At 53.7% G+C, this 24,584-nt stretch overlaps 7 protein-coding genes across 7 annotated transcripts; 4 read left to right on the top strand and 3 right to left on the bottom strand.

The window, feature by feature from the left end:
• Positions 1-729: 729 nt before the first annotated feature.
• C8Q71DRAFT_765439 (uncharacterized protein) lies at positions 730-4,133 on the bottom strand. Its single transcript, XM_047924130.1, has 6 exons — positions 4,011-4,133; positions 3,237-3,882; positions 2,816-3,187; positions 2,325-2,754; positions 2,109-2,275; positions 730-2,052 (listed from the first exon to the last, which is right to left on the bottom strand). The coding sequence occupies exons 1-6, from the start codon at positions 4,052-4,054 to the stop codon at positions 943-945; spliced, it is 2,769 nt and encodes a 922-aa protein (XP_047777786.1). The 5' UTR covers positions 4,055-4,133; the 3' UTR covers positions 730-942.
• A 215-nt stretch (positions 4,134-4,348) lies between these two features.
• On the bottom strand, positions 4,349-8,194 carry C8Q71DRAFT_765426 (Creatinase/aminopeptidase). Its single transcript, XM_047924129.1, has 25 exons — positions 7,759-8,194; positions 7,635-7,703; positions 7,479-7,560; positions 7,386-7,417; positions 7,305-7,336; positions 7,205-7,256; positions 7,010-7,153; positions 6,820-6,957; positions 6,576-6,751; positions 6,466-6,519; positions 6,311-6,380; positions 6,131-6,260; positions 5,959-6,076; positions 5,879-5,900; positions 5,778-5,818; positions 5,624-5,723; positions 5,555-5,564; positions 5,454-5,494; positions 5,396-5,402; positions 5,318-5,340; positions 5,238-5,261; positions 5,151-5,177; positions 5,048-5,092; positions 4,872-4,996; positions 4,349-4,815 (listed from the first exon to the last, which is right to left on the bottom strand). The coding sequence occupies exons 1-25, from the start codon at positions 7,970-7,972 to the stop codon at positions 4,654-4,656; spliced, it is 1,938 nt and encodes a 645-aa protein (XP_047777785.1). The 5' UTR covers positions 7,973-8,194; the 3' UTR covers positions 4,349-4,653.
• A 78-nt stretch (positions 8,195-8,272) lies between these two features.
• C8Q71DRAFT_765423 (DUF803-domain-containing protein) lies at positions 8,273-10,232 on the top strand. Its single transcript, XM_047924128.1, has 7 exons — positions 8,273-8,566; positions 8,617-8,713; positions 8,793-8,807; positions 8,859-8,934; positions 8,985-9,145; positions 9,202-9,493; positions 9,540-10,232. Exons 1-7 carry the CDS (start codon positions 8,483-8,485, stop codon positions 10,099-10,101), a joined length of 1,287 nt encoding a protein of 428 aa, XP_047777784.1. The 5' UTR covers positions 8,273-8,482; the 3' UTR covers positions 10,102-10,232.
• Positions 10,233-11,249: 1,017 nt separating this feature from the next.
• On the top strand, positions 11,250-12,286 carry C8Q71DRAFT_114729 (uncharacterized protein). The gene is made up of 7 exons (XM_047916350.1): positions 11,250-11,294; positions 11,376-11,615; positions 11,762-11,812; positions 11,866-11,922; positions 11,976-12,032; positions 12,093-12,149; positions 12,205-12,286. The coding sequence occupies exons 2-7, from the start codon at positions 11,513-11,515 to the stop codon at positions 12,249-12,251; spliced, it is 372 nt and encodes a 123-aa protein (XP_047777783.1). The 5' UTR covers positions 11,250-11,294; positions 11,376-11,512; the 3' UTR covers positions 12,252-12,286.
• A 1,269-nt stretch (positions 12,287-13,555) lies between these two features.
• C8Q71DRAFT_114732 (uncharacterized protein) lies at positions 13,556-14,216 on the top strand. Its single transcript, XM_047916351.1, has 6 exons — positions 13,556-13,724; positions 13,783-13,827; positions 13,880-13,924; positions 13,978-14,022; positions 14,074-14,128; positions 14,180-14,216. Coding segments are annotated over exons 1-6 (279 nt in total). The 5' UTR covers positions 13,556-13,636; the 3' UTR covers positions 14,181-14,216.
• A 3,190-nt stretch (positions 14,217-17,406) lies between these two features.
• On the top strand, positions 17,407-20,709 carry C8Q71DRAFT_765355 (uncharacterized protein). The gene is made up of 6 exons (XM_047924127.1): positions 17,407-17,541; positions 17,645-18,329; positions 18,379-18,750; positions 18,805-19,234; positions 19,286-19,446; positions 19,500-20,709. Exons 1-6 carry the CDS (start codon positions 17,498-17,500, stop codon positions 20,541-20,543), a joined length of 2,736 nt encoding a protein of 911 aa, XP_047777781.1. The 5' UTR covers positions 17,407-17,497; the 3' UTR covers positions 20,544-20,709.
• A 724-nt stretch (positions 20,710-21,433) lies between these two features.
• C8Q71DRAFT_765354 (DER1-domain-containing protein) lies at positions 21,434-22,623 on the bottom strand. The gene is made up of 5 exons (XM_047924126.1): positions 22,392-22,623; positions 22,306-22,339; positions 22,209-22,248; positions 22,060-22,150; positions 21,434-22,006 (listed from the first exon to the last, which is right to left on the bottom strand). Exons 1-5 carry the CDS (start codon positions 22,539-22,541, stop codon positions 21,569-21,571), a joined length of 753 nt encoding a protein of 250 aa, XP_047777780.1. The 5' UTR covers positions 22,542-22,623; the 3' UTR covers positions 21,434-21,568.
• Between the last annotated feature and the right edge of the window lie 1,961 nt (positions 22,624-24,584).

Genomic DNA, 24,584 nt, shown 5'->3' with positions numbered 1-24,584 from the left:
GGCGGACGTCCGAGTCTCTTGAGTCTCTGCAGAGGAATCGACGAAAGGTTGACGTGCCACATTCGCGCCCGTATCCGCGCATCTGAGGTTTTGTCAAGGTCTTGTATGAAACGTTCACTATGCCGCGGCTGTACCACAGTGCGAACAATCACTAAGGAGGAGGAGGAGGGTCCATTTAAACGAAGTGGTATTGGGACAATCGTTCGGGCCATGCCGTCCGCCCACTGCTTCAAGCCTGCCCTGATTTGATTCCCTGTAGTGGAGAACCACCTTGATAGACCTCATCCAGTTATCGAAGTAAGGGCGGGCCAAGAAGTCGTATAGGGCCTAGGCTGCGCGACTTCAGGTTCCCAGTGCAGTGAGGTGAACTCCTGTAGAATCGGTGGCTCACAGTCGAGCATGATCAGGGTCTCGACTGCAAAATGGCCAAGCTAGGAGCATCGGAACGTGGTCAGTATGGCACGCAGCTCGGCTGTCTCTGCTAGCCAGTTCTCTTTCAATTGCCTTGGCTCGATCTTCAGCTTGAAGCTTGAAGCTTAAAGTCCGAGGGGTCTTCCGTTACCAGTAAGCAGGTCCGCCAGTGCTCTGCGCATGCTTCCCTGACCAAGGTCCGTTGCTCCACAGGGCAGGCAATCTATTCGCGGAACGGCAGCGGGGTCTTCGACTAAGTGCCAGTGACGCGGGCGACGCCTCTGGAGAAGCGGTATATACGAATCATTCTCAATATCTGCATTCCAATGGCATGGGATTACGTGTACGTATGTATACACAACACGAAGCTTCAACGTATATGTAGAACGCAGCCGTTCATCGTCATTGGCACGCAGGACTACCTAGCCAGTGATGGTCAGTGCAGGCCGCTCGGGCGGTAGGAAGCCAGACACGAAAATCCAATAACGTACAGTGTGCGTGTTCCATCACACAGCATCACACCCGACTCAGTTACCCCTCGCTCGGTGAACGCGCCCTGCCCTTCTCCTTTCTGCCCTGTTTCGATCGACCTCCACGACGGCCACCCCCACGACCACGACCATCGTTACCTCGCTTAGCTCTCTTCGCGCTACAGCCCTGCTCGCTCGCTCCAACCCCAACGCAAACGTCGTCTATCCGCTCACGGCCGCGTTTCTTGGATCTCGTTTGCATGGGAGCACTGGTCTGGCTCATCCCAGGTGGCAGGGGAGGCTGCGCCTTCAATCCCGTGGACATTCCGCCAGTCCGCGGCGGTTCTAGCAATGCTCTGGTAGATGGCCCAGGTGCCATAATACCATGAACGAGCTTCCGTTGGGCGCGGCTCGGCGTCGCAGATGGGCGAAGCAGAGGGGTCGGGGACTCTTCGCGTTCGTCAGTGTCGGTGTCGACGGCTGCTGGCCCGGCTTCGTTCGCGCGACGAGTTTGCTCGTCGGCGGCAACTGGCTTGTCAACGGCCTGCCTTGCCAGTTTTCTTGGTGAACGCTTCCAGTTCATGAGGTCCTCTTTGCGACGGCGCTGCTCCGCTTGGAAGGCACGCTCTTGGTCCTCACTGAGTTCTACAGGTTTGTCGCTGAGGCTTATTTCCATGTCCTGGAAAGCCTGCAAGAAAGTGTTGTAAGCCTCGTCCTCATTGAAGCGTCGCGCTTTGTATCCGATGTGAAGAATCTTCCAGAGGCGACGGATAAGAGGTAAGAGGGGCCGGCAGTAAGGGGACACGACATCGAAACACCGTTTGCGATCTTCCAGGCTCTTGATGAGTAGACGTTTGTTGGATCCGAGCTGTTTCAATTCCGAAGTCGCAAAATACCTCCTGTATTGTTCTCCGGCCATGCTGTCGTGAGTCTGCCATTCGTTAAGGGGCCGCCGCAGTGCAGGCCCGGCTCTCCAAATGCAGTACCAGAGCAGGATCCAGAAAATGCTCTCCAGGTCGTGATGAAACGTGTGGACAGGCGTAGCGTCAGCCGGTGGTATGGCTTCTTCATCATCTGAGGGCTCGTCACTGTCGGATGACTGACCAGCGGGAGTACGCAGGTAGTATGGTACTCCCTCCAGGAGTTCACCTGACATAAACGGCAGTGTGCCCTGGAACAACTGCGTTGGTCATATGTCATTTGGTCCCATATGCAAGCTCGGCTCACCGAGATCGGATCCTCAGCAAGCGTGGCATCCGACATAAACTTCGCGTAGTCGAAGTCGATCACCATTCCTCGATGACCTTCGCCTTTCTTTCCGTGAGCCGTGATGAGGATATTACCCTCGCTGAGATCTTTATGCTGAACGCCCTTCTTGTACGCAGCCCAATAACCTATATGATGAATGAGCACAATGCAATGCTGTCATCGTTTCCCACTCACCAGCAAGTGCATCGTGCATGGCTTGCACCAGCTCCAAGAGTGAAAGCGCGTACTTGATCGGCCATCCATACGACTCCATGATCAACCTCGAGTGGGTCTTTCCTCCAGGCGGGCGTTCGGGCACGTCCACGAAAGGTAAGTAATCGATGAGCACACCGTAATCAGTCGTGTTTCCTCGAGTTCTGTCAGGCATGGATGAGGGAATCATCTCCCGTTTGATGTTCTTCTGCGACGCATTAATGTAGCGAGGTTTGGCACAAACCTGCACGCCGCGCCGAATTCTCGACATGACCGTGTCCTCTTTGCCATCAACGTACACGACTCCGTATGAACGCATCGTCGCGACTCCCGGTACGCATCCAATGTGCTCATAAAACTCACCCTCTGGGCATCGCTCGTCGTCCCGCCACATATCCTTCAGAATGAACAACTTCAGGTGCGTCGTCAGTCAGTTAGTCAGAAAGCATGCAACACAGCAATATGAGACGCACCCGACGCTCTTCCGGCGGTAATGTCAATTCATCGAATAGCCATGCTTTCCATACACGCGTTGCGCGCCCGCGGATTACCTCGCCACGCTGGACATTGAGCGCCTTGTACAGGACAAACTTCTCGGTCATGCGCTCGTCCATGACACCATAATCGGCGCCGTCTTTTGGCTGAGGCATGTCAATCACCCAGTATTGGTCCTCTTGCTCCCGACTCCAGGGCACCTCGTAGGACAGCCTGGGCTTCCATCGTCGTACCTGGCTTCGAGTGTATTTCTTCTGCTGGCCGATGATTGCCATCGAGGTGTCCCACCCGAGGTCAGCGAGAGACAACGAGCTTATGCCGACTATGATGCGGATAAACAATCGTGGTTCCTATGCAAATCTTAGAAGCGATCCACAGAAAGGGAGCGGGGCCACACACCTCGTGAATATTGATTACCACAGACCCGAGGACGCCGGCCCGGTCCGCTAGGTACACCGACATGTTCGCACATGCAATGACGACGCCGAACACGAAGCAGCGATCCATCGCCTCGTGAAATACCATGCGCATGCACTTCAACAGTTGCAACAATGCCGGGCTGTTTTGTTCTTGCTTCTTGACTTGCAATGGGACCAGAATGCGACTCCACGGCACGGGCTTGTCATCTGCTACTCCAATCGTCGCGACGATGTCGGGTCTAACTTCCGGAGTGCAGGGGTTTCGCGAGAGGGGTATGTGATCGTGGTGGTCCCGCCATCGGAGACCGTTCGTCCGCGTATCAGCCTCAGGAATGCAGCTAGTAACAGATTGCACGAGGGCCACGAACGACGCGTACAGAGCCGTTTCGCTTGCAGGTGGCTTGATAGGGTAACCCGACCATCGCCTACGCAAGGGTTTGTAGCACCCGCCAGACTTTGAAGCCTTGGCGAAGACCTTTTCAATGAGATCGCCGGAGACAGGAAAGAGGGCGTCCAGAAAACCGGAGATATCACAATAAACGTCCTGCGCAAGTTCGTTGATGATGTCGTGTTCTAGGTCTCTGGCCAGAAAGGCGCGTTTCCATGCCGGCGCAGAGTATGTGTGACTGTGTGTAAATTTCTATTTCAGCTACTACTAAGAGTATTGACAGGCCGAGGACAGGGACAGGGATATGAATTAACCTGCCACTGCGCCACTGCGCCTTGCCACCAACAAGGCGTAAAGCAGACATACCTCGAAGATTCTGAGGGCGATGAACTCGAGCACCAGCGACACATTGTACACGTCGCGAGTGTTGCAGCAGGTTGCAGCACGAAGAGGGTGAAGACAAAGGAGGCCGTGCTCTTGACCTTCGACTTAAACAACACGAGCGCACGCCGAGACGCCCATGTGTGGCCACGCTATATTCCCAATTAGGCAGGTGTTGTGTTAGCCACAGCCCGCTGGCTCCTCCCGTGATTCCGCAGGTTAATTTCGATCCGAGCTCATCAGCGGCACGGACGCTTACACAGTGCTCGCCATTTGCTAATAATTTTTGTCGGGCATCGCGCATCGTGCGGACAAGGAGACGCGTTACTTACCGCTGTTGACGTATATACACTGACAGTAAGATATACTGTGTATGGACGCGCCGATGAGAGCCATATCATGGCCGACTCTGGCCAGCTCTGACCTTGTATTTGTATTCAGGCTTTCTGTCCTTCTTCGAGTCGTCCTGCCTCGCGAGCACTTTACGACCTCCTTCTGACTCTTCGTGATGGTCAATAATGTCTACTTACATCTTACAAGGATCCGCTGCCAGGTGGCGAAAATGTTCTATTGTAGGATGCGCGAGGTCAGTATATCTCGGGGCTCGTAGTCCAAGAAAGCCTTCTCATCAGAGAGGCGAGCATTCGCGTTGCAGCCAAGCAAGTGCCCTTTGGTCTGCGTGAAGCAAAGGCGAGAGCTTCTCCAACACCTCCGCATGATATGAATCCAGCCACGATCCCTCCTTCGGACTCAACAGAGAGGCATCGACGAGACTCTTCTGGATCGGGCACTAGGTATCGTTTGCGTGAGGCTCGATGAATGAAGGGCATCCGTAGAAACACTCGCCATGGTGACGTGCTCGAACTTGAGATATCCTTTCTCTCCGAAGTTGTTTGGCGTCTTCGCTTCGCGGACTATAATCACGTTCTCGATGCGGATGCCGAATCGCCCGTCGGCGTAGTAGCCAGGCTCTGCCCAGAGATTAGTCGGAGCGCCCTGACTGTCACAAGTTCCGCACTGACCATCGGACACAGTCATACCCGACTTCAAAGGTGTACTGTTATACGCTATTGCAATCATGAGCTATCCTCCATCAGGAGCAAGCTGTCGTCGTCTCTGGCGCACCTATGCGAACGCCGATCCCGTGCGGGCCTGATATGCATGTTTAAATATCGAAGATTATAGTGATCGCACAAGAGGCTGGGAGTTTACCTTCATGGACGTTCAGAAAATGACCTGGAAATCGGTACGTTGAATACGATACATATTGGAAGAAGTGGTCCGCAACACACCAACTCCGTGACCTGTGCCATGTCTGCAATCACGAATCAACATGCCAGCTTTCGAGCCCAGACATGTAGAAAATATACCGGAAATCTACCGCACTGTGAGTGGAGCAGAATCAGGCGACTACAGGAGACGACGTACCGAGTCCGTCTTCCCAAAGGGGTCTTCGTGCGAACGAGTCACTGAAGAATAGTCAGTCGACCATTGTATCATATTCTTCTAGGATTGAAGTCAACACGTACATGACGTATCCTGGTGCACCGGAGCATCAATTCGACAGGTCAGCGGCTCATACACCAGCATAAACGCACCCGTTGTCCCGTTCGGGAACACCGCCGCGTCAATGGCGATGTGTCCTTGGAGCACGCGCGTAAAAGCGCGGCGCTCCTCGGGCGTCGCAGTACCGAAGTGCTGAACTGGGTGTGAGCCAAATGTAGGGTATACACGGAACGAATTCGTGCTGACCCAAGTTCGCGTAACGTCCGTCGTCCCGTCGAGGAATTGTGCTATATTGTACGATTGGATTCATCAAGATGTTCGCGACGGTGAGGAATTGGGCAGCCCACCCCCTGAGTCGCAAAGGTAGATCTACGTTACACCCCATTAGCAGCTGTAGAGCGAGTCTGGACTCAGCAGATCAACCTGCCTGGTCTCTGCGAACAATGGCACAATCATTCGGTTCCGGTTGGTAGTGTATGATCGCTCCGTTTGGTCCCGTCGCCGAGATGGTAGGGAAGGACAGTCCGCGGAAGAAATCGAGCTCTCTGGATCACATTGAGATTCAGCCTGCACATAACCTCGATAGTCTCGGTACGCACGCCCGATAGTGCTCCAGCTGGTCCGCTACTTGACACTCGTTGAGCTCGACCCCATTGTTGAGCTGCTCCTCCAGCCACGCGAAGTATCGAACGAGAGCGACGCCGTCGCGGATATGGCTCTGCCTGAACCCTACATCCACAGTCCGTCAGGACGAGTCACGCAGATTGCCTGTCGCGTACCTTCGACCTCCGTCTCGTTCTTCACGGCCTTGAAGTCTGCGACAGGCGAGCGTGCTACGACGACGTTGTCCTTAATAATGTCGCATGAAATCTAGCGTCAGCAAAGACTGCCCAAGTGACTTCGCAGTGCGGTGGGACGCGGAGGGATAACGCACTGCTCCCATTGCCTCCACTATGGCTAAGCTTGCTTTGTCCCCAACAAGGGCCCTCTGCGAGGAGGTTAGGTTTCAGCGGTTTGGATTTATGAGGCGGATGTGACGCTCACTGATTTCTTGTGTAGTCCGATCTCTGCACCCAGTTCTCGGAGATAGGAGAAGAACGAGTCGTATGGATGGATGTCAACGTGGCCGCCGAGGTGTTCGCGGAGCGTGTCGTCGATTTGTGCGGGGTTCAGGAAGAGATGTGCCTTTTCTGGGGTCAGAACGGCATACGCGAAGAACACTTCGAGATTGCATCATTAGTCATGGCTTGAATCTATGTTTGCTGGAACCGAGAGTATCGGGCCCTACCTGGGTTGTAGTCGATGTCCGATCCACGCAGGTTGAACAGCCAAGCGACTTCGTCAAGCATGTTCACGACTACGGCATGCATTTCCTTCTTACGCATCTCTTCTCGCAGTCGTGTAATCTTCTGCACGTGCGACTCGCCTATGAGTATCATCAGGACATAGAGTGGAAGCTAAGGATCAGACACTCATACCAGCGTACTTCAGGTCCAGCGGGTAAATGCCGTTCGTCGGCCTGGGAGGTCGATTGGTCCACACAAGGTCTACAAGATTGTGCTTGAGTGACACTAGCTGTGACTCGAGCGGCTCGAGGTTTTTCTGGATGGTGTCGGCATCCGCTGGTAAACTGTCACCGTCTGCAACCTGACCGCGGGGTAATGGGAACATACACGCAGTAACGATTGTCGGATCAACTCCGATGCGCGTGCACTTGGGCAGTTTCTTCGACAGTGTCAACACAGCTCCACGCGCATTAGGTGAGATGTATACCTTCCACAGAAATTCCTGCCAGGTAGGCACATCTGCGGGCGGTTAGCGAAGCGGATTGACAGGAGCACGGCCTATGGCTACCTGGAAGACCCTGTTTCATCAATGTCCAATTCCTGTGGGATGCAAACGTGAGATTGCTATTGCTTGGTCCGCGTATCGAGCATGAATCCCTACCTGTCTAGCTGCTTCTCTGCTTGTAGGAAATAGCGACCGTCCGTAAATAGAAAAGCGTCGGTCGGAGTGATGATAGCGCATCCTGAGCGTATCGACGGATCGAGCATAAGCTTCCGACGGGTCTTCACTCATACCAATCAAAGAGGTGGTATGCACCTGCAGACCCAGTAAAGCCAGAGATGAACGCGCGCCTTTCGTCGCACGTCGCTGGGTATTCACTATAATCTATATGCATCGCTCAATATGGCACGCATCTGGTGTACATCAAGAAGGTGCTTGCGTTGGTCTTCGCTGGGCACAACGACGGCGGCGACATTGTAATCAGGCTTCGACATGAGCTTTCGCAGCGCCTGCAACCGCTCGGAAGTATTGACGGCTTGAGTTGCCGGTGCCATCGTGGCAAGAAATCGCGTCCTGAGAGTCGCCTGCTGCCTAGCTGAGCAAGAGAGGGATTGAGTGACGCGAGAACATACGCGTAGTCCTGCGAAGAGCATCCAGCTGAATAACTGAATGGATGAGCGAAGTCCGGGCACCGCGTTCCGACAGTCGGTAAGGTCACGTGAGCCTAACACGTCTAAGTAGCTGAAATTGGCGCTATTCTAGCTAGAGCTTTGGAGCATTGTGGGATTTGTACCAAGGCAGCGTGGTCTGCGCTTCATGAGCGGTGTTTTGCGAGGGCAACACAGGCCCTGTGAGGACAGGTGCGAGAGTTCATCTGCACCGCCGGTCTGGTACTATTGTGACCGTCACGTCGTTCACAACTGGGTGGCAGTGACAATAGCGTCACGCAGACGCTCGCTGCGGGAGCGATGCTCATGCGCTTTCCCAGCTCGCCCACCTCCAACGTTTCACAGCCGACACACCTGTCCGAGGACGCTGCAGACGACCCTGGCGCGACAAACGATACCCAACTGTATTCTCACGACTCCGACTTGGTCGCTAGACACTCCTGCCAGGCGGCACACCACTCCTTAACACGCGCCTAGACTCTCCCTCAAGTTGACATGGTGGACGACAAGTATATAGGGCTGACACTCGCAGTATCAAGCTCACTCGCTATTGGAACCAGCTTCATCATCACGAAAAAGGTCGGATCCTGCGTGTCGTGCGGGAGACAGCGTGCTGAAACGGGTGCTAGGGCTTGAACGATGCAAGCAACCGGTCCACGTATTCGCAAGTTTCGGACAACTACGCGTACCTCAGAAATCCTATTTGGTGGGCGGGGATATCAACATGTGAGTCTCGCTCTGGCGGTGGCGAGGGCGGCATTCTGGGGATATCTGAGTTTCTGACGGTGGATCGCACGGGCTGCAGTAATTCTAGGAGAAAGTGAGTGCTGTCCTGCGTATTCCTCTGCATATACAGACGAGTCCTCTCCAGTCGCCAATTTTGCTGCATACACATTTGCCCCGCCAATATTGGTTACACCATTAGGCGCACTCAGTGTCATCATTGGGTCCGTTCGCCTCCCTTATGCTCTACAATCGACCGTTGACCATCTCGCAGCGCCATCCTAGCGTCTTTCTTGCTAGATGAAGAACTTGGACACCTTGGGCGTGTCGGTTGCGCACTATGTCTGCTTGGGTCGCTCATCATCGTGCTCCACGCTCCAGAAGACAAGGAGATCAAGACAGTGGACGAGATCTTACACTACGCTTTGCAGCCCGGTGAGCTTGACATGTTTCTCTGCAAACTACGCTGGTGTCCTGAGTGTCTTCTGGAGGCTTCCTGATGTACTGCTTCACTGTGCTGGTGTTCAGTGTAGTGATGATCTATGCCGTTGTCCCCAAGTACGGTCGGTCCAACCCGCTGGTGTACATCTCGATATGCTCGGTAGTCGGTTCTGTGTCCGTAATGGCTATCAAGGGATTCGGCGTCGCGGTCAAGCTCACGTTCGCGGGGAACAATCAATTTACGCACGTGAGCACATACGTGTTCGGCATCACCGTAGCAGGCTGTATTCTCGTGCAAATGAACTACTTCAACAAGGCACTGGATACGTTTTCGACAAACGTGTACGTCCATTCACTAGCGCCGCGGAAAGTGCTAACCTCCCCTCAGCGTGAACCCCATGTACTATGTCGGCTTCTCGACAGCCACTATCGTCGCCTCCGTCATTCTGTTCCAGGGGTTCAACACGGATGACCCCGCGAACTCTATCTCTCTTCTCGCCGGCTTCATCACTACCTTCCTCGGCGTCCATCTCCTCGAAATTTCTCGGAAACCCGAGTCATTACCTACCGTCGCCAACGGCCACGGCCACTCCGCACTCGAAAGCGGGATCATGAACCCCCGCCTGAGCCTCCAAGGCCGCGTATCGATCGACGGCTGGGGCGGCGCGGCGGGCACACCGGCCGGAGGCGTCAACGCGCCGCATAGCGCGCGACACGGGCGACAGAACTCCGCGGGGCTGCGCTCCGCGACGCTGTTCAACGCGCTCGACGAGGAAGACGAGATCACGGACAACGTCGGGCTCGCGCGGCTGCCGCAGGCAGTCGGCGACGAAGACGACGACGACGACGAGCTGGAGCATGCGGACGAACGGACTCGTTTGCGCTACTACCCGGACGAGCGGCGGCATGGCTCGCGGAGCCCCGGCAGCCGACACGCGTCGCCGCGGTGACGTGGGCGAGTGTCTGTCTAACTCTCTGTGTCTCTTGTTGTATAGCTCTTCGACCGCGGACTAAAACTTACGATATACAACACTACTATTCGTGTGTACTTTGGGGACTATCTATGAGTTTTGATGGTTCATGCTTGCGCTCGAGCGTGGGGAATGTCCGGGCGCTCTTGCAACCACCGTGTTGACTCTTGAGTAGCTTCAACTTGAGTACGTATGTCGTGTTCAGCTGTCGGTTGTCTTTCGCTCACATTGCTTTTAATATAGGCACATTTTCCAGCAATCCGCGCACTTCGCATGAGCTGTTCACAGATATTGCATTGATGGATCACCTAGCGCGTCCGGACCATTGACAGGTTGGGTCGTTCCTGTAGTCTTTGGCTCGCCTCACTGCCGATATTTGACCTGGCGGTGGAATTGAAGCACCAACGTGAGTACTGAAGTACTTCGACATCGTTCACGAGGGATGATTGCGTTCCTCTCAGGGCTGCATTCTTCTGACTCGAGGCTTGCGGCACCCATTCACTCAATGCCGTCAAGTTACTATTTCCACGTCGCCGAACCGCGCGGGGTCATGACAAGAACAGCAGACAAGATCCCAAGTTACTCCAAGTTATATGGCGACAGTGCTGACGTGTGACCATGTCAGCTTCTCGGAGTTGGCAACTAACTCTCCATCTCGGTAAGGCCCCGCACCTTCTATTCTCAAGTTCCAACTCCGTCTACTGAAGGCCTGTGTGTCGTTGAACAGCCGTATGTGACGATTGTGTTGACAAAATGGCACTCTGTGGGCATGGCCCCGTGTAGCATTGTAGCGGCGGCCTCGGGCAGGTCCAGCACGAACGCATGCTAGAGGCATGTGATGGGCATTCTGGGGCAGTGTCTCTGACAGGACCGCTTCCAACAGATCGTACATGTGGGGTCAGAGTATCAGAGCAGTTGCCCAAGAAATATGGAAGAAATTTCAACTCGAACTACAGGGTTATTTCCACCAATGACCATGTGCCAACCTCCGTCGGGAAATACACTCGCTTCAAAAATCAAATATTCATTGGTGTTGTAAACAATATTTCATACCGTCGGAGCGTTCTGTTGACCCTGTCAAGACTTGTAGCAGACTGATCCGACGTCGGCCTTGTCCGACCTGAGTCGCACGGAAAGAATGATGAGCGTGTGCTCCCTCTGGCCTGTAGAAGGCAAGGAACTAACTGATCTGGAATTGTCTCTGTAGTAGGCTGACGTGCCGCATGCTGCATACATCGTGTCGACGCCGGCAGTGCACTCTCAAGATTCTCATCTCATCGAGGCACTCAGGATGCCGAGGGCGACTACATATGGTTCGAGGATAAAAGCTGGCTAGACAGCGTGTCCAGTACCGCATTCTTTTGCGCTGCCGCATCACCAGTCACCAGCCATGAAGTTCACCTCTACGGTTGTTCTTTTTGCCTGCGTCCTCCTCCAATTCGTCACTGCCATGCCGGCGATTCAACATGAGAACCGTCTTGCGGCTGCGAACAGTAAGTCAGCTCTTTGCAGTGCATGATATATATGTGACCCACCGGGACGTCTCACTGCTGCACGTTTCACATAACGTCGTGGAGTCTGAGGATTAGATATTGCCTACTTCCTGGCAACGTTCTACCGGCTGATCACTTCTGTCTAGACCCTGGGAAGCGCATCTCAGACGAAGCTTTGGGTTACGGTCTCCCAGAAGGTAAGTCATTATAGGTATATCGGCCTTATTGTGTTTGCCAATCCGTCTTATAGACCTCAAAAAGCGTGTCTCCGACGAGGCTGTGGGTTACGGTGTCCCTTACGAAGAAGGTTGCTATATTATGCATATCTACATGATGTGCTATCCAACGGAGCCTGTGCAGACCTGAAGAAACGCGTATCAGATGAAGCTGTGGGGTACGGTATCCCGTACGAGGAAGGTCAATCTTTATCTGCGTATCGTCAATGTCGTAACTCACTACTTGAGATACCCTATGAAGACATGAAGAAACGCGTATCTGACGAGGCTGTGGGATACGGTGTCCCGTACGAGGATGGTAAGTTGACATTTGCGTACCAGCAATGCCGCGGGCGCTGACCTGTTCTATTGAGACCTTGACACTCGCGGTATGTGCCCTATTAGATATGCACCTGGATAATGCATGTTCCTAAACCACACAGATATCACGAACATTGCCCTCGACAAGTGATGGCCTGATCGAGGACTCTTCATTGATGATGGTCAGCCCTTGTCTTCGTTGAATGGAGCGTGCTTACATGCGGGTGTACAGTAACGGAGCATACCGGTGAGCGTGTTTCAGTGGAAACGCAGTCCATGCATTGTTGCATTATGCGTAGTTGGACCTCTGGGCAAGTGTTTCTCGCTCGAAATGTAACGTGGTTCGTGATTAGCATTATGATCTCTCCCTCTGACGGAACTGTATCGGGACGCCTCGAGCGATACCTTCTGCGTTTTCACACAATACGCTCTGCACAGTACGTCTGCACGGTACGCCACTGCGTTCGTGGGTCAACCGTACGACGTGGGTAGCCTTGTCGCTTAGGTCTCGTCTGACGGCTCAGGCATTGAAGACCATTCAGGGACAGTCTCGCTGACCTGCCGTGCTGCGATTGCACATCAGCATTGTACTTGTCCTTGGGAACAGAAACGCCATACGCGCTATGATGATGAACGATCTGTTGTATGTTTTCAGGCGGCGGCCGGCTTCGAGATCAAATATCGGTACTGGCGGATCCTGTCGGCTTATGGCATGCGCGTTCGTCTATGGTGGACACTCGCTAATGCTCCCAGTCGACGATATCTTTTCAAACCCTTACAAATCGAAGACCAATACTCTTGGGTTGCAATCACTCGCGACTATACGACTGCATGAGGATTTGAGCAAGAATTGCCGGCGGATTGTGCATAGGATCGGAGGCGCGGTCACAGACATTTCTCGTCCCAAGCAGCGCTGTCCTTTCAGACGACCCGCATCAGCTCGAATCGGAATACCGCCCGGTGAGTCAGACCTGTCTCGTCCCTGACAGGAATGGTGGGAGAGTTGATGCGCGTAAATCTACTAGAGCATATGTCAAGGTGGCTATATCATTGCACCGGAGTTGAGTGCATTAACGGCCGCATGCCCTACGCCAGCTGCTCACTGAGAGGCAGGCCCAGTCAGCGATACAACTTGGTTGTATGCACTGGTGAGCAGTGTTCTTTTGCAGTACCAACTGAGCGCGGGGAGTCCTAATAAGCCCAACGCTTACCTTGGATATAGTGACTCGCGTCTTCCCATCGGCCCCGGGCGCAACCCATACTCTTTGATCGGCGCGCCTGCTGGCCACACACCCATGAGCAGACATTCGTCATTGAGATGAGCCGCCACAAGCCGTCTCCAAACGGTTTCTGGATCATTGATGCCAGGGCATTGTTCAACTAGCCGTCAAGTGCGGAAAGGCGCTGCGATGGCGTATAAATAATGGGCAGGCCACTGGGTATCTGTTCCCGCACGTTCTTCAGGATCAATTCGCCGTCTCAAAAATGAAGTTGACGTCTGCTTTCCTCTTCAGTGCTGCTGCTCTATCCCATGTTGCTTGCGCAGTACCCGCTGTAGCGGCGAACCTTGACGGTGAGCAACGACGAGATAGTCCATGAACACGTCTTGGATCTGATACATACTGCGACAGCGCTACCTCGACGGACGGGTGGAGAGGCTTATATCGTGTCGGGCGGTGCGTGTCTTGCATATACATCTCTGGCGATCGAACTGTAACTGTCCGTCAGATGTCGTCGAGCGTACAGGTGGTGAAGCCTGCATTGTCTCTAGTGGTAAGTCATCGTGATACAATGCCAGCGTGGTATTTGATCGCAAATGAATGAAGACGTGGTCAAGCGCACCGGCGGTGAGGCCTACATTACGCCTGACCGTCAGTTATTTAGAGCATGTGCGAGACGCTCGTATTGATCAGCTCTGGTAGAGCTTGACAAGCGCACGGGCGGGGAAGCGTACATCACACCAGATGGTGAGAGATGGTGAGACACTCAACTAAATAATGTGGCAAACTTGCTCACAACCGCTCCTAGATCTCGACAAGCGCACCGGGGGCGAAGCTTATATCGTGTCAGACGGTAGCACTGTCCACGATTGCCCGTCAAACGAAGTCTGACAGATAAGAACTTTTTGCTGAATAGACGTCGTGAAGCGCACGGGCGGCGAAGCTTACATTACACCGGACGGTGAGTTGATGCGCAGCTGACACGATACTCGTATCTCACTGTTCATTTCAATTGCTTAGCACTCGATAGGCGCACGGGAGGTGAGGCTTACATCACTCCGGATGGTGCGTTGACTCTGATATTGTCATCTCAGTGCTGACCGTAGGCGTCAGAACTTGACTGAACATAGCCGAATGAGATCAGTGGAATAGTCCAACAATAGCCTCAGAAGAATCATGTAGTATGCTGAGCTCTGCATACGCGCTTCCATATGAATAGCAATGCAGCACTGTATGATTGTGACTGCATGGCGATGTCTGAATGGAATATGTAATCGATGCAAATCAATTGATTCCTGCTGGGTGTTGTTGGGATGCATGAACGTGCTGACCTTCGTACAGAACAGAGCGTGAGGACCAGCTTGAACATAGACAGTCGTGCTATGCTCTAGCGAACAACTCATGGGCCGTATGTAGTCAGACGAGCTTGAGGGGGCTAACACGCACCACTGTGGGTGAAGATATCCCGACATTCTGCAGAGAAGCGCGCCGATTCTTTGGCCTGCAAACCCGTTCAGACTAAGCATAACTTTCGGATCGCGAAGGACACAGTTTCTTCCGCCTCTGTCATGTGCAACAGTAGAAGTAGTCAATACGTGGTCAATCGAACCAATATGATTCACCGACGCGCGACGATCCAGCACGAGCACCAATGATGATGATGATGAATTCAGCACTTATATACCGCAACAAGAAGACAAAGTCGTGCTAAGACGCGGTCCTACTATACTAAGTACAGTAGGCAGTCGATGGTGGGGGGTCGGGGTAACGACATGAGGCTTATGTAGTAATGGGCAGGCAACGGTATATGGCAGCATAGGGAGTGTCAAAGCAGGGCAACGGGTCCGGAGTAACGATGCCAACAAACGGTCCATTTCCTTATCCTCCTCTCAGTACCTTCTCCGGCGGTCTACTTGTCTTAAAGTCCTGGGACCGGCCGCTTATCGGGCTCGTCGTGTCAGCCCCGACGAGGGAATTCCGGTTTTTGCGATCAAGCATCCTCGAGGCCTGTGGTAATGGTGGGTGATTGGTAACGGTAGGTATAGGCCCGGAGTAAGCCTGGCTTTGGGTCTCGAGGTGCTGCTCCGCAAACAGCGAGCGCAGCGGCTGGGCATAGCTGAAGACCAGTCGATGGAAAGCCTCGGATGGCGGTTGAGTGGCGGGAATGTCATCGCGACTAGGTCGGGTATACCCATGGTGACGGGGTCCAGCGTTCAGTGTTCTTGTCGACTCGACTCGACATTGCGAGAAGATGGACTATTGGCTGCGACGGGGAGCTCTCGACTTTAGGATCCTAGGCGAAGGAGACTCACGGAGTCTCTCTGTACGTTGCCTGGTGTCCTCCCTTGGCACAGCAAAAAGCGTGAGAAACACTCGACCAGGTCGTGGTACGAGTCCAAGGAGCTCTCTAGCACGAGCACCAAGAAACTTAGAAAGCGCGCTCTTGCGCGACGCGTCATCCGCGGTGGCCACACTCACGTGATCGCGAGCTCTTGAACCGTCATGTTGACATTCAGGACTCGAGTTCAACCCCGCGCTTGGCTTGGAGCTCTTTCTCGGCGGGTGACCCTTGGACTCGGACAGAAGTGAAGAATAGTCTGGATATGCTCCCGAAGGAAGAGGCACTCAAAACAGGCCGGTCAAGTCGCTCTCCAACTCTGTGGCGCAGTGGCACAACTTTGCCACATACGAGTTACATGTCTATTTAACTCATACAGGTACCAACGAACTCATTGGCTTGGTACGTCGTCTACAGTTATCTACAGATATACGACCCCATTTCGACAGTATGTTTTGGTACACAGTACTTAGCTGCTAGTTGGTGATAGTCACCTTAGCATCCACGTGGCTCGTATCATCATCCTCCCCCACACATGTAAGTAACAGTACTTACAGTGGCGCAAGGCGGCGCACCAGATGAGAGATTTCTTTGAAGTACGATACGAACTGCGCTCAACATGCTTACGGATTTCGAAACCTAGTTCTGGACAAGACCACAACGTCTCGCCGTTCCCTACGCAGCAAGTACTTAAGTGTGGACCCTCCCTTCGGGCGGGTCATCTTCGGCTTGCATATTAAGCCTACTATATGCTCAGAAGCATTAGACATCGTGACATCGAAGGCCGTGTCGCTTTTCGAGTCTGAGAGGCAGGATAATCAGGAGGTAGCATGGCTGTGATTCGACCTGTGCGTATTACGTAAGTGCGTGCATGAACGGACATTTGCTGATGCACGCGATATACTTACACGCATTTTCGTACAAGCTACCGCCGTGTTGTTTGGCTACGGATGGACCGACAGGACAGGCTTCGCCTAGAGACTTAACAACGGACTGGCATTTGTGCTGAATTTCCGCTGATCAGAGAACGATGAACCTACGCAAAAGACAAGGTTACAAACGGTTTGTTCTGTCACCGGCGAGGCATCGTCTCCGAATAACCGTGTGCATTATGGTCGCGGACCGTGCTTGTGAAGAAGCCGTGATTGCTGTCACTGGTCGGACGAAGCCACATCGAAGGTATATAGGTCCTCATGGTGTGTGGCGATGCAAACGTTCTTCCGGAACACGCGAAGTACTTCTCTGTGGCTGCAGGCTGTGGCAACTACAACGGATTTGGATGTGTCTACTCACAATGAGTCAATGGGCACAAGAGCGCATTGTCTGCTGCTTTGGGATCCCCAATCAATACACCAAATACGGTTAGTCTGAGTGCGGTTGGACTTCCGAAAAACTTCCGCATAGCCCAGAAGCGAGGCGATGATGCCTCCTCAGGCCTGCATGTATGATGTATCCGGAAGAGCGCTAGGTTCGAAGGCGACAAAGACCTTTTCAAGACTCCAGGACAGCATAATTATTCACAAGTCGATATTCAAGGTTGTATCGCCCATGCTGTAGGGTTTCTTGAGGCAGGGAGCGGTGCGCAGCGCGAAACGGCAGCGGGCGGTGGCTGATGGCAAAGCACAACAACTGCCTAATTTGGAATGCATCCTTGATGGAGATCGGCTGTGCCCCACACGCGGGCGTCTCGTGCCCTCGTGTTGTTCAAGTTCGAACGCGGCTAGCGCTCTTGTCCACGGCCTCCATTGTTCACTCCGCCTCCGCGCTGCCACCTCGCCGACGTATATAATGTGCCAGTATCACCGGGATTCATCGCCCTCTGACTCCTCGAGGTATGTCTACAGTCAGAATTCTCGGCTATCCCGCACTCCGGGTTTCATCCCAGCCCCATAACACTCCGATCAAAGGCTCACAGAGCGGTCAAATTCCTTCCAGCACTGCGTACTCTGATCAGGCGTACAAGAGAAAGGTTTTCTCCAAGGATCTCGAATACGAGGTCGTACAAGAGCTAGACGGGCACGTCTTCTGCGAGGTTCCTGACTTCCTGGAGACTATCTTTCCTGTCGACGAAGCCTTGATCAACTCTGTGTACGGCATCCTCTGCAGAACAAAGCACAGCGCCTACGATACCAAAACCAAACGATGGTCACATTACTCTTTCTCTCCCCCTACCCTCGAGAAGACGCTCTACCCCCAGTTCGTCAAGTTAGCCGGAACGGTCAGCAACGCTGTATCGCAGGCAATGGAGGTGCCGGCCTGGGAGACGCGGGCGCCGACACAGACAAATGGTCTTCGTTGGTACGACTGCCATGATGCTACTCCTCTGTCGCGAGACCCCTACATATCAGAGGTTCGACCGGATATCGTCGCGGCGCTCGGAGTGTCTGCAGCCAAGCAGCCACAAATACCGTGGAGCCGTATTCTAGTCCCCGTCGAAGTCAAGAAGAAAGAGACGGATGGTCCCGCCCTCCTGCAGTTGTTGAAGTACGTCCGGCTTGTCTTTCGCGAGTCCGCGGACCGCTGCTTTGTTCTCGGCCTTGTCGTCGCGTGCGCCAACGTGTCCGTCTACCTGGCCGACCGGACTGGTGTCATAGGGTCAACGGTGTTCAATATCCACGACGTACGTCTTTTCTTGCTGCCTCAATATCGCATTCTGAACAGACTTGCAGGAGCCCAAGGTGTTCATTCGCGTCATCGCCGGGCTTGCGAGCTTCTCGCTTGACCGTCTAGGCTGGGACACCTCGATGACAACAATTCACCAGCAGCGGATATTTTCGCGCTCCGACTTGTCCAGCCTAACGCCAAAGTACTCGTACCAAGAGTCGTGGAAGCAACAACAAGAGACGACGTACTGGGTCATCACGATGCCGAAACCGAAGCCGAACGGCGGTTATGGAGTTATGGACGAGACTGCTACGGAAACGTTCGTGCTGTACAAGGGCGTCAGCATGAGCAGAGGCGGTGTGATCCGTGGGCGCGCGACGCGCGTGTGGAAGGCGTGGCTTTGGGACGAGTTGCATCTGCCACAGGAACGGCGTAGGGTGCGTGAGCTGTTGTTGTCTCTTGCCCCGCCTATATTCAGACACCATTCACAGGTCTTCGTTGTGAAAGACTCATGGCGCGACGACGAAAGACACTTGGAGGGCGAATTCTACAAGAAGATAGGCCCTGCCAGGGGGGTTGCCCGGATGAGATCCTACTCTGTCGTCAAGATCAATGGGCACGATGACATGACATCGTCCCGAACCCGCAGTGATCTCAACGTCCAGGGCAAACCTCGATGTATTGACGTTTCACAGCGTGACATCGCACATGCCAAGATTTCTGCGTCCTCGCCTGACAGAGACCGTATCAACACTACGAGATACCTCTATGCGTTGGACTATCTGCCGTCCTTCGACTTACCTGAAACGTCGCCTCGAGGCCGAACTCATTCAAGAATAGTGATCGAGACGTATGGTTGGTCCATCAAGTATGCGGCATCACTCGTGGAGCTTGTTCACGCAGTGAACGACGTCTTGCACGGTGAGCCCACGGGTCTTGCGCACATTGATCCTTTACTCATCTCTTTACCAGGTTACAAAACTGCGTATGAAGAGGAGGTTATCCATCGCGACATGAGCGTTGAGAACCTTCTGGTCACCGGGAATACTGAAGGCGGCAGTGAAGGTTTTGTCATTGACTTCGACTACGCCAAGTTCCTCAACGACCTCGCAATACTTGATGATCCAATGTCGGTAAGTGACACAATTGGCTGTGTGAGTTGCTTTGGGTAATCTTCTCGCTGTAGGGCACACGACCATTCATGTCCGGAGAGTTACTCCTCGGTCAACCTTACTACAAGTCCGCTGGAACTGATGTCCGCCACCGTTTCTACCATGACCTTGAGAGCGTGCTGTGGATTCTACTGTGGATCTGTCTCTGCAAACGGGGCGCAGGTCTACGACGAGAAGCCTTGCATCAGGGAACAGATAAGGCTCTTACCCGGAGGTTCCGGCTGCTCTTCGAGGTCACGGATATCGCCGTCCTGGGGACCAACAAACAAACTGCCATCAGGGACGAGGAGTCATTCACCAGTGATCTCGAACTCATTGACGACTTCTACACGCCGTTGAAACCACTGCTCGAGCGTTTGTGGAGAATCCTCCGCACGGGCTACAAGACAGGGCACTTCGACTTCGCGGAGACCTTTTCAGCCTTCATGCAAGCATTTGACGACGCTGAGAAGACGCTTACCGAGGATCCTCCAGTTCTGACGGCTGAACAGGAGGAAAGTGTCAACTTAGAACGGGAACGACGTCGCCGCGACCAATGCGACTGGCAGCACACGCCCCGCCCTGCTACCAAGTCCGGTCGTGCTCCCGCGCAGTCGGCGATCCCGGAGACTCCAGACGAGGACGATGCTCCGGAGGATGACGAGCGTGAAGATTCCCCGACGCCTGCGCCGCGTGGGCGGAACGCAGAGACGGACCGCAAGAAGCTCATCCTGGTTCCCGACCCAGAGCCGCCTGCGCCATCTGCGCCGCAAGCACCGGCGCCGGCTGGCGGTGTGCAAACGCGATCGATGAGCCGTGCTTCCGCGGCTCAGGGCTCGTCGAACGTGCAGACTCACCCGCCGTCTAAGGCAGGAGGCTCTTCGCATACAGCGCCCAAGAAGCGTGGCAGGAGAGGCGGCCTTAGCAACCAGCGCACGGAGGAACGTAGCAGTGCGGGTGAAAGTGGCGGACAGACCAGGGGTACGAAGCGGACTCGGGGACGAGGCGACGGTGGCCGTGGAGGGGCAGGAGCAGGTCGATCGCAGCCGGACAGAAAGGGGAAAAATAAAGCGGGATAACCGAGACAGAGGTAGTCGACTTTGCTACGACCGTTGAACGATGTTGGACGTTTATATGCACGCTGTACATGATCGTATTTTCATTATGTCCTCCCAGTCAATTCTCCTAATCGAGCGGCACGCAGAGACGGATTCTTACGCCAATAACGAGGGATGAGGCGTTGAGAAACATCCCAAGCACAATACGACATGGAAGTAACTTGTTTCCGAGAGCCATGTCGGACAAAGCACGACATGCCATGCGTCTACTGCCGGGCAATGATGGTACTCAGTCTCAGCAGCATGTTGATTTTGAGTATCATATTATATTATACCATCCACAAGCCAGCGACACGTCTGAGCCATCGGGAATCTGACTGTGATATAGCGCAACCTTCGTAAGTAATGTTAGACTACCACCCGGCGAAGCGCATGACACGGGATAAGTCAACCATTGTCGCCGGGGGAGTTTCGAGTCCGTGCGTCGGTGGACGAAGATACCAACACAACCTCATTGTGATACGAACCCGCAAACCGAGTTGGTCTCGCCTAGGCATACCCTAAAGATCTCTTGGACGGAGGGGAGGGCGGGCTGAAACTGAGTCAAGGTGCTCGTATCGTAGTGGTATCGATGTGTCTGCCGCAAATTGATCACTTGATATGCATCGGGGAGCAATGGGGTGCTTCAAGTTGCTCCTATTCCTGTGCGCAGAGCTTGACGATGAGCCGCCAGTCATCATATGAGTAGTCGCACTTATGCAAGCCCAGTAAGGTTTGAGTGCGACTGCGAGCGAACAACCACGCCAGAGAAGGTGACCAGGTTCGCGGAGGTCAGGATGGAGAATAACGGGAAGCCCAAGTGTACATCGGCCCGCCCCTCGGTGAACTTCAGGGTCTCCGAGCCTGGTGAGTTCGTTTGTCACGCGCGTGCATAAAATGACTAGCACAGTTACCACACACGTTAGCGAATACAACCAATGGGTACAACGTTCATTCTCCCAGGGAAAATAGCGACGACATCCGGGCCACCCAGAGACACTCTGCACTCAAGAACCTCCCAGGCGGCTCCCCGATCCCCAACTATGCTCACCCGGCCGGCCCTCTTCCCTCACCTGCCTCGGGGGGACACCCTCCACGCCGCCCCTCTTCCACGCTCCGTGTGCCGACGGCCCAGAGTTCTGCCCGAGCAACTTTTTGAGCCACGCAGGCGCGGCCCCGAAGCGCTCGATAATTCTGCTCTCCCAGACGCCCCACCACCAGAGGTGCCCGATGATTGCGCCGGAGATGGCCTTCGCGGCGCCGGCGCGACCGTCCCCGAGGAGGTCGATAGCGATGAAGACGTACGGCATGTAGAAGACGGGGATCGTGACAAGCCCGAAGAGCGACGTCTGCGCGTCAGGTGGAGCAAGCCGCGAGGTGAGATAGACAAGCGCGATGAGCATCGGGCGGTGGTGGGCCATGCTTTGCAGCGGGAGGTTGATGATCTGTGGAAGGGTGTCGATGCGAAGTTGTGTAGTGAGTAGCTCAGAGTACGTACCAGTATGCTGATGCAAACTTGCAACAGCTGCCATGCGTAATCCGCTGAACGCTCTCGGTAATATGATTTCTCCACCTCCGAGGAGTATTGGCTGTGGAAGACGGTGCATCAGTCTTGACGTGGTCAGTCGGAGTCAGCTAAGACTCAACTAGAGCATTGCAAAGTGAAAGATGTAGCCTATGCCGAACGCTAACGTGTGTAAGTCTGTTTAGCACGAGTACCACAAGACGAGAATGTGGCGCTCACGTCCTATAAAGAAAGTTGTGAAGACACGCCATACCTGAAGCCCAAGATAAGTCCACGGTGACTATATATTAGAAAATCATACACACTTCAAACTTCTCCGTCACAAGCGACCTTGTGAAAAGGTAGATATAAGGAGCGACACTTTCGAGCAAGACTGGCACGGTGATTGCCAGAGAGGACCCGCATAGGAACTTGGTGACTGGCGGAACCTTTTGTATCTCCGACCAGAGCGACATGGCCTAGACCAGTAAGCCTAGTAAGACGAGTAGTGGTATGAGAAGCCCCGAAATACAATCCAAGGATGGAGGAGAAGGAAAAGGACACCTTGGGTCTTGGCCGCGACGACGTGTCCTGCCGAGCTGATGCCATCACGTGAGACGTGTCAATCGCGATCTCGAGAGCTTGATGCTCCGGCCCGGACCGGCCGCGACACCCCGGCGGCACTCAGCACTGCGGACAAACCCCTTTGTTTGGCGTCGGATAAGTCTCAGATCATCGTTAGAATGAGTATATCATCTCGAAATCCGAACATGAATTATTATCGGTGACCGGCTCCTCATTGGCTGCCTTTCAATGTTCGGTCCAGGAAAATAGATAATAATTGGATTTCGAGATGATATACACGTTCTGACAATGTTCTGACGATGTAAGCGCTCCGTGCAACCTGCTTTGTCCGCAGTGCAGGGTCCGTACTTACTTGGTCCGTACTACACCGTGACGGTACTACTCGTCCTTAGAAGACCGCCCCCCCTGTCCGTCCAAGAGGTCTTCTTTAAGGTCTGCCTAGGGGAGACTAACTACTCGTAGTCGAACACCCAGGTGGTGGCAACAAACTCTATACTGGATAACATGCATTCAAGGCATACTTGGAGTATACGACGGTAAGCAGTATCATTACATGCATCGGTCCGCTTGAAGGTGTTGATACACTGGATGCCTTCCCGCAGCGTTTGGGAATATTAGATGCTGCACGTACGTCAACTGAGACAACTGAAGGGGTGCTGGACCATACCCTCACGTTGTGACGTGCGATATCTGGCCTCTATGCAACGTCAGAGGAAGGCGAAGTGTATGGAAGGGTTGTAACTTAAGAGCCAACGACAGCGCGCAAATTCGAATACCGACGGTACGTACATTTCAACCTCGAAGGGCATTCCGACCCCTTCTACATCAAGGTCTCGAAGACCCGAACGGGGTCGACATAGTTCGAGAGGGTGGAAAAGAGATCAGCCGGTATCCCGTAGAGGTTTGCAGCGCAGACCCAGGATAGAACGCGGTGCGAACCTCTGCGGGAAGGCATCCACTGACAGCAGACGATGCGCGCGCGGTGTCGCTTAGTTATGAGTGACGGTTTCGCGGTAAAATATTTACTGGCAGGTCGTAGTTCCGCGGCGATTGACTTACTCTGAAGACTTACTTTCGCGCGACTTAGACTTAGTGCGATTGGCGCCCGCCCGACGTGTCCGAGGCGGCCTTGCCAAATCGGGATGAACATCGCATTTGCCAGGACCACTGCGCCAGACGGCTTTCCCTTTATTCTCTGCGACGCATGACATTTCTGTATTGAATTTATATGCTCTTAATTCATATCACAATATCTGTCCCTTTCGACACTATGAGAACCGCGGGCTCAAGGTCATGGCTCTCCAAAGGCTGAAGCATCCCGGGCCATTCGTCTCGTCAATAGTGGGGGCTATGGAGTGTTAAAAGGCATTTCACAGCTCCGAATCTATAATGTCATGATCGGGCTTCCGGGGTTCGTTTTCTCCATGTCATGCAATGGACAGTCGCAGTGCGCGTAGACAGAGTTGCCACAATTGGCTAATGATTCCGCATTAGGCAATTGATCAGCCGCCGAAGTGGACTTGGGCATTCTAGGTGAGCAGACAACGGGTGTGTCTTACTGCAAATTATATACAGCAGTAGTGACTAGACAAGAAATATGCATGATTGTAGACACCAAGTGCACGAAACGGCATGAATCTATGTCCAAAGTGTACGGCTCACGTGTCAACTAAGTAGTAAGTCTTACGCGACAACTAAGTTTTCACTGTAAGTATTTTTCCGCGATAACGACCGTCATAGTCTCTGCTCTTCATGTTAATTTACCGTCTCCCACAAATACGCGGTATTGCTTCCTTGCTACAATTAGCCCTACATCTATTTCAGCAGGCGTTCTTGGGTCAGTCTTCACTGCAAGATCTCTGGAGTTATATAACCCGAACCGCACTAATTGCAGCCATGATCTACTCATGAAGCGCTAGTCACGATGGCACGCG

This window comes from Rhodofomes roseus, assembly GCF_022264815.1.
Source record: "Rhodofomes roseus strain CIRM-BRFM 1785 chromosome Unknown C8Q71scaffold_13, whole genome shotgun sequence".
Classification (NCBI taxonomy): Eukaryota; Fungi; Basidiomycota; class Agaricomycetes; order Polyporales; family Fomitopsidaceae; genus Rhodofomes; species Rhodofomes roseus.
The sequence above is the reverse complement of the archived record's forward strand: the minus strand, read 5'-3'. Positions and strand labels throughout refer to the sequence as shown.

What these genes read in the sequence shown, in the direction of transcription:
- C8Q71DRAFT_765439 (XM_047924130.1), bottom strand. Translation starts at nt 4,054, where the DNA reads ATGTGTCGCTGGTGCTCGAGTTCATCGCCCTCAGAATCTTCGAG. An exon ending in TCGCCCTCAGAATCTTCGAG is followed by an intron (nt 3,883 to 4,010) that starts GTATGTCTGCTT and finishes ATTTACACACAG; the next exon opens with TCACACATACTCTGCGCCGG. An exon ending in TTGCTGAGGATCCGATCTCG is followed by an intron (nt 2,053 to 2,108) that starts GTGAGCCGAGCT and finishes CAGTTGTTCCAG; the next exon opens with GGCACACTGCCGTTTATGTC.
- C8Q71DRAFT_765426 (XM_047924129.1), bottom strand. Translation starts at nt 7,972, where the DNA reads ATGCTCTTCGCAGGACTACGCGTATGTTCTCGCGTCACTCAATCCCTC. An exon ending in TGTGCCCAGCGAAGACCAAC is followed by an intron (nt 7,704 to 7,758) that starts GCAAGCACCTTC and finishes CGATGCATATAG; the next exon opens with ATTATAGTGAATACCCAGCG. An exon ending in TGGCACAGGTCACGGAGTTG is followed by an intron (nt 5,262 to 5,317) that starts GTGTGTTGCGGA and finishes ACCGATTTCCAG; the next exon opens with GTCATTTTCTGAACGTCCAT.
- C8Q71DRAFT_765423 (XM_047924128.1), top strand. Translation starts at nt 8,483, where the DNA reads ATGGTGGACGACAAGTATATAGGGCTGACACTCGCAGTATCAAGCTCA. An exon ending in GCTTCATCATCACGAAAAAG is followed by an intron (nt 8,567 to 8,616) that starts GTCGGATCCTGC and finishes AACGGGTGCTAG; the next exon opens with GGCTTGAACGATGCAAGCAA. An exon ending in GCACTCAGTGTCATCATTGG is followed by an intron (nt 8,935 to 8,984) that starts GTCCGTTCGCCT and finishes ACCATCTCGCAG; the next exon opens with CGCCATCCTAGCGTCTTTCT.
- C8Q71DRAFT_114729 (XM_047916350.1), top strand. Translation starts at nt 11,513, where the DNA reads ATGAAGTTCACCTCTACGGTTGTTCTTTTTGCCTGCGTCCTCCTCCAA. An exon ending in GGGTTACGGTCTCCCAGAAG is followed by an intron (nt 11,813 to 11,865) that starts GTAAGTCATTAT and finishes TCCGTCTTATAG; the next exon opens with ACCTCAAAAAGCGTGTCTCC. An exon ending in CGGTGTCCCGTACGAGGATG is followed by an intron (nt 12,150 to 12,204) that starts GTAAGTTGACAT and finishes TGTTCTATTGAG; the next exon opens with ACCTTGACACTCGCGGTATG.
- C8Q71DRAFT_114732 (XM_047916351.1), top strand. Translation starts at nt 13,637, where the DNA reads ATGAAGTTGACGTCTGCTTTCCTCTTCAGTGCTGCTGCTCTATCCCAT. An exon ending in GGCTTATATCGTGTCGGGCG is followed by an intron (nt 13,828 to 13,879) that starts GTGCGTGTCTTG and finishes ACTGTCCGTCAG; the next exon opens with ATGTCGTCGAGCGTACAGGT. An exon ending in AGCCTGCATTGTCTCTAGTG is followed by an intron (nt 13,925 to 13,977) that starts GTAAGTCATCGT and finishes AAATGAATGAAG; the next exon opens with ACGTGGTCAAGCGCACCGGC.
- C8Q71DRAFT_765355 (XM_047924127.1), top strand. Translation starts at nt 17,498, where the DNA reads ATGTGCCAGTATCACCGGGATTCATCGCCCTCTGACTCCTCGAG. An exon ending in TCGCCCTCTGACTCCTCGAG is followed by an intron (nt 17,542 to 17,644) that starts GTATGTCTACAG and finishes AATTCCTTCCAG; the next exon opens with CACTGCGTACTCTGATCAGG. An exon ending in CGGTGTTCAATATCCACGAC is followed by an intron (nt 18,330 to 18,378) that starts GTACGTCTTTTC and finishes ACAGACTTGCAG; the next exon opens with GAGCCCAAGGTGTTCATTCG.
- C8Q71DRAFT_765354 (XM_047924126.1), bottom strand. Translation starts at nt 22,541, where the DNA reads ATGTCGCTCTGGTCGGAGATACAAAAGGTTCCGCCAGTCACCAAGTTC. An exon ending in CACAACTTTCTTTATAGGAC is followed by an intron (nt 22,249 to 22,305) that starts GTGAGCGCCACA and finishes TACACACGTTAG; the next exon opens with CGTTCGGCATAGGCTACATC. An exon ending in TTTCACTTTGCAATGCTCTA is followed by an intron (nt 22,151 to 22,208) that starts GTTGAGTCTTAG and finishes CGTCTTCCACAG; the next exon opens with CCAATACTCCTCGGAGGTGG.